The 13,805-nt window shown below is 41.2% G+C and overlaps 1 protein-coding gene across 3 annotated transcripts in view; it reads left to right on the top strand.

Annotated features, from left to right (window-relative positions):
• The window catches only part of tfcp2 (transcription factor CP2), a 145,203-nt gene extending 133,098 nt beyond the window's left edge, over positions 1 to 12,105 (top strand). For all 3 annotated transcript variants that reach the window (XM_060820943.1, XM_060820942.1, XM_060820944.1), the window contains 2 exons: positions 8,013 to 8,064; positions 9,613 to 12,105. In XM_060820943.1, the coding sequence (XP_060676926.1) occupies positions 8,013 to 8,064; positions 9,613 to 9,650 (90 nt within the window). In that variant the 3' untranslated portion in view covers positions 9,651 to 12,105. The remainder of the gene's footprint in view (positions 1 to 8,012; positions 8,065 to 9,612) is intronic.
• The last annotated feature ends 1,700 nt before the right edge of the window (positions 12,106 to 13,805 follow it).

The following is a 13,805-nucleotide window of genomic DNA, read 5'->3' as shown; positions in this document are numbered from 1 at the left end:
GCTTTATATTATATTTGAATTCTCCTCATTTTATTGAGGAACACCTGGGTCAAGGGTGGGGCACTGGTTGGAAGAGGGTAAGATCGACTGTGGGAGAGGAAGTGACGCTCCCTGGGAACAAGGGAGAAAATCTCCAATTCGGAATGTTTTATATCTTTTTTACTTAGAGTTTTTTGTTATATTGTTTTGAGTGTATCAGAGAGCCTTTACTTTTGTAAATTTTGTATGCTCCATGCTCGGGATGTTCTAGATAGGGTTTCCCCTCCCGAGGGGTCTCGGATCTGTCCAGATGATTATGGCTGATCAGTCGGTTAAGTGGTGCACCTGGAATGTCAGGGGGAGCAATTCGCCAGTTAAAAGGAAGAAAATATTATCAAATCTTAAGAAGAAGAGAGTTGATATAGCTCTCCTACAGGAGACACACCTGTCGGATAAAGAACACTTAAAATTACGACAGGGCGGATTTGATCAGGCCTTTTTTTCCTCTTTTAATTCAAAAAGCAGGGGAGTCGTTATCCTTATCCGGAAGAATTTCCCTTTTAAAATTCTAAATCAGATAAAAGACGAATCTGGACGGTATATTTTGATTAAAGCCCTCATAAATGGAGAGGAATATGGGATCTTAAATGTGTACTGCCCCCCGGCACACCCCTTTAAATTCATAACGGAAGCTTTTTCAAAACTGATGGCCTTTGGTGCCCGTCATACAATTAAAGTCTCCCCCTATAATTGTATTATGGATCCGGAAATAGACAGGATTCCCAAGAATGCCGCTGGAGTATCTCCCAGATCTAGACAACTGGCGGACCTGAATAAAGAATTAGGATTGGTAGATGTATGGAGATGTCTCCATCCACAGGGTAGAGATTTTTCTTTCTACTCTAATCCACATAAATGTCACACAAGAATTGATATGTTTTTTTGCCCCGTCGATTTTTCTAAATTCTATATCAACCTGTAAAATAGGTACTATAGCAATCTCTGACCATGCCGCTGTATACATGGAAACTAAGGTAAAGAACAATGGGATATCCGCTCGGCATTGGCGTATGGACCCCTTTCTGTTAAAAGATAGCAAATTTTTAAAGCACTTCTCCCAAGAACTTAAAACTTTTTTAGAAATTAATACAGGTACGGCTAGCAATCCGTCAATGATGTGGGAGACCATCAAAGCTTATGCACGAGGTTTGATCATCTCCTACTCAGCGACCCAGAGGAAAATGAAGGGAGAGCAACAGCGTCTGCTCGAAGCTCGCCTAAAAGCAGCCGAAACAGCATACGCTGATAGACCTTCTATCACAAAATTGCAGAGGATTACAGCTCTTAGGACAGCTTTAAACACCGCGCTTACTCAAACGGCTAAAAGGGAAATATTATTTGCAAAACAAAGATTATATGAATATGGCGACAAACCGGGTAGATACCTAGCATTTCTTGCAAAGAAAAAGAAAGCCCCTCAAACTATCCCGACCATCAAGGAAAGTACAGGTACCCTGACTCATGATCATAAAAAGATCAATGCGACCTTTAAAGAATTTTATTCTGAACTATATAGATCGCAGGATTGTGAAGATAGGATTAAGAGGATGCAGTCATTTTTTAAAAATTTGACCTTCCCGGGCCTGACTCCGGAACAGGTGTCGGCCCTAAATACCCCTTTAACAGTCCAAGAAATACTTGAGGCAATTAGGCAACTTCAGAGCGGAAAAGCACCGGGCCCGGATGGTTTTCAAGCTGAATTCTATAAAGAATTTACAGGAATATTGGCTGACCCACTTATGGATACGTATAATTTTGCGCATAGTCAGGTCTGTCTCCCGCCCTCGCTGAAAGAAGCAAATATTTCTCTTATCCTCAAAAAAGGAAAAGACCCAAAAGACTGTGCATCTTACAGACCAATATCCTTACTAAATGTAGACTTTAAAATTCTCTCAAAAATGTTAGCACTAAGACTAGAAAGGGTACTGTCATATATTATAAAGGAGGACCAGACGGGATTTATTAAGGGCCGCAGATCATCCAATAATATCAGAAGGGTCTTGAATATGATCCAAGCCTGTCATCAGGGAAAGATACCAGGAGTAGTAATTTCATTGGATGCGGAAAAGGCATTCGATAGGGTTGAATGGTCATATTTATTTTACACATTGGAAAGGTTTGGCGTTGGACAGGTGTTTACCAAATGGGTTTCAACATTGTATAATGACCCCAAAGCAGCTGTTATTACTAATGGGTTAAGATCGGATGGCTTCAGTGTGGGTAGGGGCTGCCGTCAAGGATGTCCTCTCTCACCATTGTTGTTTACGCTGATAATCGAGCCATTAGCAGAAGCCATCCGGACTGATCCTAATATAACGGCCCCGAGGATTGGTACAGGTAAACACAAAATTACCCTCTATGCAGATGACGTTCTCTTATTCCTCAGTAATCCTTTAATGTCAGTGCCTCGTCTAATTCAAGTTATTAATACATTTAGTGCATTCTCAGGCTATAAAATTAATTTTTCAAAATCGGAAGCCATGCCAATGGGTGGTCTGGCTATGATACCACACCTAATGGACGGATCCCTTTTTCCCTTCCGTTGGTCCCTGGAGGGCTTCTTATATTTAGGTATTTTTATCACGCCAGTATTTGGTCAGCTGTATAGGGCTAATTTTGTACAATTAATGGAAAGGATAAGGCAGGACCTCCAGCGATGGAGAGACCTTCCGATTTCCTGGCTAGGTAGAATAGCATTAATTAAAATGAATGTTCTGCCCCGTCTCTTATATCCTATGAGAATGCTCCCGCTGATGCTGCCAAGGCTAGCCCTACGTAAATTATATGGCTGGTTGGGCTCCTTTATTTGGAACCATAGACGGCCCCTTATTAAGCTGAAGAAGCTACAGCTTCCACAGGCAAGGGGAGGACTGGACTTCCCAGACTTTAGGAAATATCAGTTAAGCTCCCTACTAAGTTACATAGCTGATTGGGTTTCATCTGATCCACAATCAATCTGGCTGGATATCGAAGCCTCCCAAGTAAAATATCCACTTACTAACCTTTTATTTTCAGATAAGAGGAAAATCATTACAGACCACTGTAAAAATCCCATAATATTAAACACAATTAAGGCCTGGAATATAATGCGGCAAAATGAGGGTAACTCACATAAAACATCCCCCCATGCGCCAATAGTAGGCGCATGGGGATTCCAACCGGGGATTACAGATGCCACCTTTAAACTGTGGAGATCCAGGGGCATCTCATGCTTAGGGGACCTATTTAAAGATGGGATCCTGATGTCTTTTGAGCAGCTGCGTCTGAAATTCGGAATACCTAATGAGGATCTCTTTCGATACTTCCAAGTTCGAGGTTATATACAGAAGACTACATTAATAGATAGTCTTTATAAATCAGACAGAGAACGTAATGTCCTACGACCAACGGGGGTATCCTCCGTTAGTACTATATACCATTTGCTACATGATGGAGTTTCAGGAGACATGGACGACCTGCTTAAAACATGGGAGCAGGACTTGGGGCTAGAAATCTCTGATTCAGACTGAAATCACTGCTGCCTCACAGCGCCTGAGACCCGGGTTCAATTCCCGACTCAGGCGACTGACTGTGTGGAGTTTGCACGTTCTCCCCGTGTCTGCGTGGGTTTCCTCCGGGTGCTCCGGTTTCCTCCCACAGTCCAAAGATGTGCGGGTCAGGTGAATTGGCCATGCTAAATTGCCCGTAGTGTTAGGTAAGGGGTAAATGTAGGGGTATGGGTGGGTTGCGCTTCGGCGGGTTGGTGTGGACTTGTTGGGCTGAAGGGCCTGTTTCCACACTGTAAGTAATCTAAAAAAAAGTAATCTAATATGTGGAATGACATTTGGGAAAATGCTAGAAGAATTACTATCTGTAACAGAACTCAGGCTATCCAACTAAAGATACTTCATAGGGCCCATATAGCTCCGGCTCGACTGGCAAAATTTAAGGCAGGAGCATCTTCAATATGTCCCAAATGCAAAATAGAGGTGGGTACTCTTGTACATTGTCTGTGGACTTGTCAGAAAATCCGTAGATACTGGATTAAAGTGGCAAATACCCTGACAGAAATTTTTGGAACGGAAATTAAGGTGGACCCTGTATCTCTCCTTTTGGGCTTTTCGAACCTCTCATCTCTGGATATGCACGGGAAGAGACTATTTTCTATTCTCTTTCTGTGCAAGGAAAAATATTTTGGTGAACTGGGTGGCTGAGGGCCCCCCTGGACTTTCAAATTGGCACAGATTAATTATGGAATATATTCCCCTTGACTTCCTCACAAATATGGTGCACCGAAAGACTGAATTATTTTATAAAATATGGCAGCCCTTTTTGAATTATATAAATGCAGATATTTCGGCTATCCTAACAAGGGCTTTTATTTAGTGAAGATTTCAGATCTGGCTGCTCCGGGGCCCCTTGGGAGAGGAATCCTGCGCGAATACGGGTTTTATTATATTTGATGTTTATACATTCCGAGCATGTAAGAGACTTAGGTATACACTCTGGTTAGTTATAGGTTAGATTAGTAGAAAGTTGAGTTTTTTTTTCTTTTTCTTTCTTTCTTCAGTTCTTGTTTTTTTTTCTTTTTCCTTTTGTTTTCTTTCTCTTTTCTTTGTTAAATTATGACTATTGTATATATGATTTAATTGTACATCAATGTTTGTATTTGAGAGTTTTGTTTATTTTTGTAAATTTGCAAAAATGTTAAATTTCAATAAAAAATATCTATATTAAAAAAGTATTGGGGATGCTGGAGTTGATTAATGCCATGACTAGCCTTTCAAAACACCGAGGTTAGGGCCACAGGGCGGTAGTCGTTGAGACATGCTGCATGAGCCGCCTTAAGCACAGGGATGATGTTGGCCCTCTGAGACATGCAGGGACAGTGGCCTGCTGCAGGGAGAGGTTGAAGATGCCAGTTGATTTGCGCATGCCCTGAGTGCACGACCTGGTACTCTGTCTGGTCCCATCGCTTTCCTTGGATTCACACGAAGGAAAACTGATCTGGCCTCTGATGCAGTGACTGTTGGGATAGGTTTGTCAGGCCTTGTCAGAATGGGTGTTACCTCTCCACCGAAATTCTGCTCAAAGCGAGCATAGAGGCATTGAGGTGATCTGGGAAGGATATGTCATCGTCTGCTATCTTGCACTGTCTCCTTTTTAGAACCCGTTATGTCATTCAGTCCTTGCCATAGGAGCCAGGTATCTGTCTAGGTCTCTAGTTTGGATAGGTATTGATCCTTGGCTATCTCGACAGCTCTGCAAAGGTCATATTTGGATTCCTTTATATTTGAATAGGTCTCCTGATCTGAAGGCCTCACACCTGGTTTTTAGCAGGTTCTGTATGACCTGATTCATCTAGGGCTTCCTGTTGGGTAACACTAGGATTGCCTTGCTTGACAAGAGATTCAACTACTTGAGTAAACCACGGCTTCCTCGCTCGACCACTTCCTCCCTGCCTGATGGGTACATACATATCAAGGACGCTCAGTAGCTGTTTCTTGAATTAAGGAGACAGTAGCTGTTGCATCCAAGGCATCCCAGTTGATCTGATTATCTCATGACCATTGAGCTGAGGGGAAGATGCAGAGGTGGTTCAGAGTAATTTGGAGAAGCTGAGTAAATACATGGCAGATGAAATATAATGTGAATAAATGAGGTCATCCACTTTGGTAGCAAAAGCAGGAAGGGAGATTTTTATCTGAAAGGCAATAAATTGAGGGGAATGGGGAATCTGTAATGAGACTTTGGTGTCTTACACTGGTTGCTTAGTGTAAATATGCAAGCGCAGCAGATGGTGAAGAAAGCAAATGTGGTGTTTCCCTTCATAGTGAATGGATTTGAGTACATGAACAGGGATGTCTTGCTGTAGTTGGGCAGGACCTTGGTGATACCACACCTGGAGTATTGTGTGCAGTGTGGGTCTCCTTATCTGAGGAAGGATGTTTTGGTGATGGAGGGAGTACAGCAAAGGTTTCCCAGACTGATTCCTGGGATGGCAGGACTGATGTATACATACAAACTGGATCAGTTAGGATTGTATTCACTGGTTTAGGAGAATGAGGGGAGATTTCATAGAAACGTACAAAATTTGAACAGGACTAGACAGGGTAAGCACAGGAAGGATGTTCCCAATGATCAAGGAGCCCAGAACCAGGCTGTCACAGTCTAAGGGAACAGGGCTAGACCATTTAGGACTGAGATGAGGAGAAATGTCCTTACACAGTGTGTGAGGAAGCCTGTGGAATTATCTGTTGCCACACAGTGGTTGAGGCCAAGACATTGAGCATTTTGAAGAAGGAGTTAGATATAGTTCTTGTGGTTGAAGAGGTCAAAAGGTATTCAGCCATGATTATGATGAGTGGTGGAGCATTTTGAATTCTTGTTCCAATTTTTTTCTTGGTGCATCTTCCCTAATTTTCAAAGCCTCTGATCACCACTTATTTCCTTTAATTCTTTCTTGCTTTATTCATTTTCCTTTACGTTTGTACAAGAATTCAATTTCCACTGTGCTAATGCTTTTAGAACTTTGTCTCAAAGCGCAGTTAATGAAGTCTTGACCAGTTACCTGTGCTTCAAAGACCCACTAGGCTGTGGTGACTGAACTACTGATTTCTGACCTAAGAAATTGAGCAAGAGGAGGCCATGCAACCCCTCAAACCCCTCCACTGTTGGATGCAATCAGGACTGATCATCTTCACTTCATTTCAGTTTGTTGTCCATTGTCCCTAAGCTTGACTCGCTGACGGGCCAAAAATCTGTTTATATCAATAATAGATATTTTTGACAGTCTGGTGCATAGGAATACAAAAGTTTGTAGGCCTTTGCAGGAATATCTCTTTACTCAAAATTGATTGACCGCCCATTGGAGACTTCATGTTGTTAGTTGGAAAAACGTCTGTCTACTCTGTCAAGTCCTTAAGAATCCAAATGAATGTTTAAAGGTAACCTGGTTTCTGCCTCAGCACAGAAGAGACTCAGTGCGTGCAATTTTTTTTATGAGCCAATTACAGAATATAAGCATTATTTGCAAGGCCAGCCTTTGTTGTTCGCCGGAGCAACCTGTAATGCCTTTACAATACAAAAATGTAGCAAGAGGTTTTGCAAGAACGTTATGAATCCTTTATTGCCATGGAGAACCTCCTCTGAAGTTCTGCAGTCCATTTTAGAGTCCTAAAGATGTCCTGCACGGAAACAGACCCTTTGGTCCAATTCATCCATGCCAACCAGATATCCTAACCTAATCTAGTCACTTTGCCAGCACTTAGCCCATATCCCTCCAAACCTCCAAACTCCAAACTATTCATGTACCCATTCAGGTGCCTTTTAAATGTTGTAATTGTACCAGCCTCCACCACTTCCTCTGGCAGCTCATTCCATACACGTATCACCCTCTGTGTGAAAAAGTTGCCCCTCAAGTCCCTTTTATATCTTTCTACTTGTGGGTAGAATTATTTGTTCTACCTTTTAAGGTGTTTCCAAGGCACATCCCAGTGGAGTTCAAAATGGTAACTTGCATGTTGTTGTCACGTTCCTCATGTTACTGTCTATATTTAATCTGCAGTATAACACTACTTTTGCAGATCAACCTGATTAGTCTTAAGGTGACTTCAGAGGCCAGGCCCTCCTAAATTAATGCAGTCTGTGGTAGATATCATGTTTTAGGTTTTAAGTGGCATGTGTCCTTCATATGCCATTGTTCCTATTCTCAATGGTTTAATAGTTCTGAGAATTTTGCAAGGGTGAATGGTTATTTTTGGTTCGGCTTTAGGTTGAAATTAATTGCCATGGTGCTGTTAGGGAAGAATGAAGAGCTCTGTCCATGCTCCTCATGTGGTTTCCAGAACACACCAAACTAGCACTATGTTTGACAAATGTGTACTGTTAAGGAGTGTGCTTTTTGTATCATGTCAGTACTATCTTATTGTTTGTGATTTTACGAATGGCAAATCTGTGTGGCTTATACAGTTTGAATCCTGTTTGTTTTTCAGATGATCCAGAATTTCCAGGATGAATCTTGTTTCATTTTAGACACATTAAAAGGTAATGTTTTCAGCACTCGCCAGCAAAGCCTAATTTTCTTTTCTAGTAGAGTTTACAGAACTCTCCTAAGCTTTTTGGGATGGTACAAATGGCTAGAGAAATAAGTTAAATCAAAAGCCAACTCTCCTAAGCACGTAAACAAAGAAAAGAACTGCAGATGCTGGCGATCTGAAACATAACACAAATTGCTAGAAAATTCAGCAGGCCTGGCAGCATCTGTGGAGAGAAAGCTGTTAACGTTTTGGGTTCAGTGACCCTTCCTCAGAACAAACCACAAGTAAGAAGGAGAAAGTGAGGACTACAAATGCTTGAGATCAGAGCTGAAAAATATATTGCTGGAAAAGCGCAGCAGGTCAGGCAGCATCCAAGGAGCAGGAGAATCGACAGAGCAGGAAGAAGGGCTTCTGCCTGAAACGTCGATTCTCCTGCTCCTTGGATGCTGCCTGACCTGCTGCGCTTTTCCAGCAGCACTTTTTTTCAGCACAAAAAGAAGGGTCAGTGGGCCCAAAACATTAATTCTGTTATCTTTCCACAGGTGCTGCCAGACCTGCTGAGTTTTTCCAGCAATTTGTTTTTCTCTCCCAAGCGCACGCTGGCTGAAGATCAGTCTGACCTGCTTCACCCATCTTTGAATGCTTCATGAAATTTCTGTATTTTTCTTAAGCAGTTGTACTCCTCATAGTCTCTTAAGAGTTTAATTGGAGACAGAATATATTGGTTTTATCCAATCATGGAGTGTGTATTGTTATCATTTATTGCCCGGCTCTCCTTGTAAAGTGATTGTGAGCCATTTTTCTTAAAAATACAACTGAATGGTTGGTTCAGGCAGTTACCAGTCCACTACATTCCTTTGGTCAGCAGTCACAATAGCTCAGCTTGGGGTCAGTATGACAAATTTTGTTTTGTTGAAGGTCGTCGGGGAGCTGGTTAGGTTTTATGACCATCCGATAATGAGCATCATTACTGAAGCTTACCTTTTATTCCACATTTACGGGGTTCCTCAGCTGCTGTGGTGGGGCATGAATTTGTTTCCAGAGCATTCATCCAGTAAGATGAACATTACACTGTCACACTGGGGTTATTAAAACTATTCAAAAGAAAAGCTAAATTTGTCAGCCATTGTTTAAATTTGTTCAATAATGAGATCTTTTATCAATCCAAGTATGTGAAGAAAAAATTGGTCATTTGTGGGCAGCTTCAACAACTGCAGTTTTTCCTCAATGATTTGTGCTGTTCCTTCATACAGTTCTGTAACTGCCACAGCCCTTCTCTTGGTGATTCCTGTTGTTCCCCTTTTATGCCAAATGCTCATTGGTACGAGTGACCATTGTATTATGAGAATGGTGTTCATATGTGCTGATTGTTTGTGATTGCATTCCATTTGAGAAGTAAAATTATTTTATGACCCCCAAAGCAACTTTACACTGTTACTACTTAAACTGAAAACTATTTCCCTCTGGAATTCTAGGAATTATAAATCCCACTGTTTGAAAGAGTGAGCTAATTTTGTTTTAATGTCTTTTTTTTTCCCCCATTTCTTTCCTACAGCTGAGGGCAGTGACAGTTACCATATAATCCTGAAGTGAGTAATTTCCACAGCATCTTCAGTGAATAACTTTACCCCTTGTTTGTGGTTCTCGCTTTTGGACGAAAAATATTTACTGCCCCTTAAAAAGACAAGAGGATATTGCTGCCTATCTTGCTGAGGCAGGAGGGATCATGATGAATTTGCATACACGTTCAGCAGCATGACACAAGTGACTAACATTTGTTGAAGCAAATTCTTGCTGACAGTTGGAGGCACAGGATTATGTAATGGGGAAAAAAAGACCATATGTGAGCATGTTTCTGAAAAATTGGATTTTCCTGTTAAACTATGATGGAAAATTGCTCCTGATCATGTGAAAAATGTATTCAACGCTGTCCTTGATTGGCGAGATGAATGGGCTAGGCAGAGCCTATCAAATCTACTGGTTGTTCTTCATGCTTGATTTTACATTTTTTTTTACTCTGTGCATGATTTGAGTGCCAAGGGGATGGAAGCTAGTTCAGGCATGCATTTTAAATGGTTCAGCCTGGTCAAGAGTTCCACTTGAGGTGCTTATTTATGCAGTCATCTGCACATTTTGAATCATCTAAATTTCAGTTCAATGTTAGTAACCTGGCCCAAACCTTTTATGCAACTTGGTATCATTAAACTCTGCTTTGATGCATTGCTTTGAAATCGCTGATTTGGATCATAACTTATTTATTTACTGGGGTTCTACTTTGAGGTTGAGTATCTCTCCAGCCGGTTGTGGATTTTTGTTATGTGGTTCTGGTTGATCATTTATGAAGCAATATTGCTAACTGCATGCAGTGCCAGTGCTCTGTATAGTCCTCCCCTGCCAAGTGAAAACTGAAGTTTTTTAGAAAAATGAAGGCTAGTAGAACAGTTTAAAGTGATTTCTAAAGTGTGTAAATTCAGACTGGTTTTTAATTATGCCAGCAATTCTGAAGCTTAAATATCAGCATATTCTTAACTTTTTAATCTGAACACTCAAGTTTAATTTGTCCAATACTTAGGACAGTACATAAATTAGATGCTCCTATCATAGTTCACTGAAGTGTTCTCTCATATTTTGTCCCATATATGGCTGTAACAATGTGGGAACTTATATCGATACTCTATCCAATGGAGTGTTTATAGTGGAAAAATGCCTGATGGGAAACATTTTGTTAACTTTGCATTTTTCAACTCGACAACGACACTGAATTTTTATCTTGTCTGTGCTTATCTATGATGACTCAGAGGAACCATGGAACCTACAATGGTAAGATTCCACATAGGCTAGTTTCTAATCCACTTGGTCTAAGATGTTATTGCACATCTCTGGAGATCCCAGTATATTAAAAGGAGTGGCAATTAACAATGGAAGCTGCTCCAACAAAAGAATGTTTCACATTCCTTATCCTGAAGCACAGCTGCACAACTGCTAAATAAGCTCCTTAAGCCTTTTTGTTAAAAAACGTAGATGTTTTTGGAACCTAGCCAGTCGAAGTAGCATCATTTTAGGATTGGAGAATGTTGGGTGCAAATGTCTAACTACGTACTTTTTAAAGAGTCAGCCGATTGCTTTCCCGGCCAGTGAAATTATCAATGCCCTGTCAAACTCCAGTTGGCTTTCTTTAAATAAATATAAGGAGAGGCATCAAAATGGAAGTGCAGAGAGGGCATACAGGATTGGCCTGAAGTTTCTCATTCGGACACTTCAGTAAAATGAATGCAGGAGTCGCTGAGGGAACCAGTGAAGTTGGACTCTCCATTCTGCACTTAAGTTCATTTGCAAGTTTTATTTAATCAAACCTTCAGGACTTTTTTTCCTAAAAACAGTAGTTTAACTTTGGCTGTGTATGGTATGACAGACTGTCTCGTAATATTTTTCTTTCTATTGTGGACTGAGACTTAAGATCTTGTAGACCAATTGCAGCAATCTAGAATTGATGATTTGAAACCATGCCTTTCAATTGTAGCTACTGTACAGCATGTTTGCAGACCCTGAATGGGCTGGCACATTTAATTGGAGCTCTTCAACGCATAGAATTTCCAGAGGAACTGGGGAAGAAAGCAGTGTGGTGATGGTTAATATCCTTTTTATTAAGGTGACATTTCATGTAATGATGTCACATTGAAATATGTTGTAACAATTTTTAAAAATATTTTTCCTATGCAAATGGATTACAAAATGTAAAAAAAACTGAAAGACAAAATGACAAGCTTGTTTATGCATTGTACAACTTAACGTGATATGGCAAAGTATTGCCATCACTACCTGTAATGTTTTTCTATACATGTATAATCCATAAAATGTACAATTCACAATATGTCAGATTAATAGTAAATTGTGATTTTAATTTTCTAGCTGTCTCTGGTTTATGACTGTTGGGGTTCTGTCTGGAAATTGAGTATTTGAGGACAAACTTTTGATTCCCTTAAAGCTGTTTAATTTGTATTTGTTGTAAAGTTTTGTGTGATCTGTGCCCTGTGGAAATATAATAAAATTCAAGAGTATCCTTTTTATTTGATTTGTAAAAGTGAAACTCTTTTAAAACTGGGAAGAAATATTTGTATCATCGATAGTCACAGGTGAGGTGCCGGAAGATTGGAGGTTGGCTAACGTGGTGCCACTGTTTTAAGAAGGGTGGTAAGGACAAGCCAGGGAACTATTGACCAGTGAGCCTGACGTTGGTGGTGGGCAAGTTGTTGGAGGGAATCCTGAGGGACAGGATGTACATGTATGTGGAAAGGCAAGGACTGATTCAGATAGTCAACGTGGCTTTGTGCGTGGGAAATCATGTCTCGCAAACTTGATTGAGTTTTTTGAAGAAGTAACAAAGAGGATTGATAAGGGCAGAGCAGTAGATGTGACCTATATGGACTTCAGTAAGGCGTTTGACAAGGTTCCCCATGGAACACTGATTAGCGAGGTTAGATCTCATGGAATACAGGGAGAACTAGCCATTTGGATACAGAACTGGCTCAAAGGTAAAAGACAGAGGGTGGTGATGTTTTTCATACTGTGCCACAAGGATCAGTGCTGGATCCTCTACTTTTCTGCATTTATATAAATGATTTGGATGTGAGCATAAAAGACATAATAAGTTTGCGGATGACATCAAAATTGGAGGTGTAGTGGACAGCGAAGAGGGTTACCTCAGATTACAACAGGATCTTGATCAGATGGGCAAATGGGCTGAGGAGTGGCAGAGGAAATTTAATTTAGATAAATGTGAGGTGCTGCATTTTGGGAAAGCAAATCTTAGCAGGACTTATACACTTAATGGTAAGGTCCTAGGGAGTGTTGCTGGACAAAGAGACCTTGGAGTGCAGGTTCATAACTCCTTGGAAGTAGAGTTGCAGGTAGATAGGATAGTGAAGGTGTTTGATAAGCTTTCCTTTATTGGTCAGTGTATTGCATACAGGAGTTGGGAAGTCAGGTTGCAGCTGCACAGGGCATTAGTTAGGCCACTGTTGGAATATTGCGTGCAATTCTGGTCTCCTTTCTATCGGAAAGATGTTGTGAAACTTGAAAGGGTTCAGAAAAGATTTACAAGGATGTTGCCAGGGTTGGAGGATTTGAGCTACAGGGAGAGGCTGAATGGGCTGGGGCTGTTTTCCCTGGAGTGTCAGAGGCTGAGGGGTGACCTTATAGAGGTTTATAAAATCATGAGAGGCGTGGATAGGGTAAGTAGACGAGGTCTTTTCCCTGAGATGGGGGAGTCCAGAACTAGAGGGCATAGTTTTCTGCATGCAATTGAGGTGGGGGGGGGGAGGAATTCTTTAAACTCCGTAGGTAATTTTCTTATTTGTTAATTTTGTGGGATGTTGGTGCTGCTGGCTGGGCCCAGCATTTATTAGCCAATCCCAGTTGCCCTTGAGGGGGTGATGGTAAGCTGCCTCCTTGAACCACTGCAGTCTGTGTGCTGTCGGTTGGCCAGCAATGTCTTTAGGGAGGGAATTCCAAGATTTTGACCCAGCAACACTGAAGGAATGGTGATATATTTCTAAGTCAAGATGAGTGGCTTGGGGAACTTGCAGGGGTTGTGTTCCAATGTATCTGCTGCCCCTTGTCCTTCAAGATGGGAGCGGTCGTGGGTTTGGAAGATGCTGTCCGAGGATCTTTAGTGAATGTCTGCAGTGCATCTTGTAGTTGGTACACACTGTTGCTACTGACCATTGGCAGTGGAGGGAGTGAATGTAA

This window comes from Hemiscyllium ocellatum, chromosome X (assembly GCF_020745735.1).
Source record: "Hemiscyllium ocellatum isolate sHemOce1 chromosome X, sHemOce1.pat.X.cur, whole genome shotgun sequence".
In the NCBI taxonomy this organism is placed as follows: domain Eukaryota; kingdom Metazoa; phylum Chordata; class Chondrichthyes; order Orectolobiformes; family Hemiscylliidae; genus Hemiscyllium; species Hemiscyllium ocellatum.
Note: the sequence above shows the minus strand (reverse complement) of the source record. Positions and strands in the feature narration are given on the sequence as shown.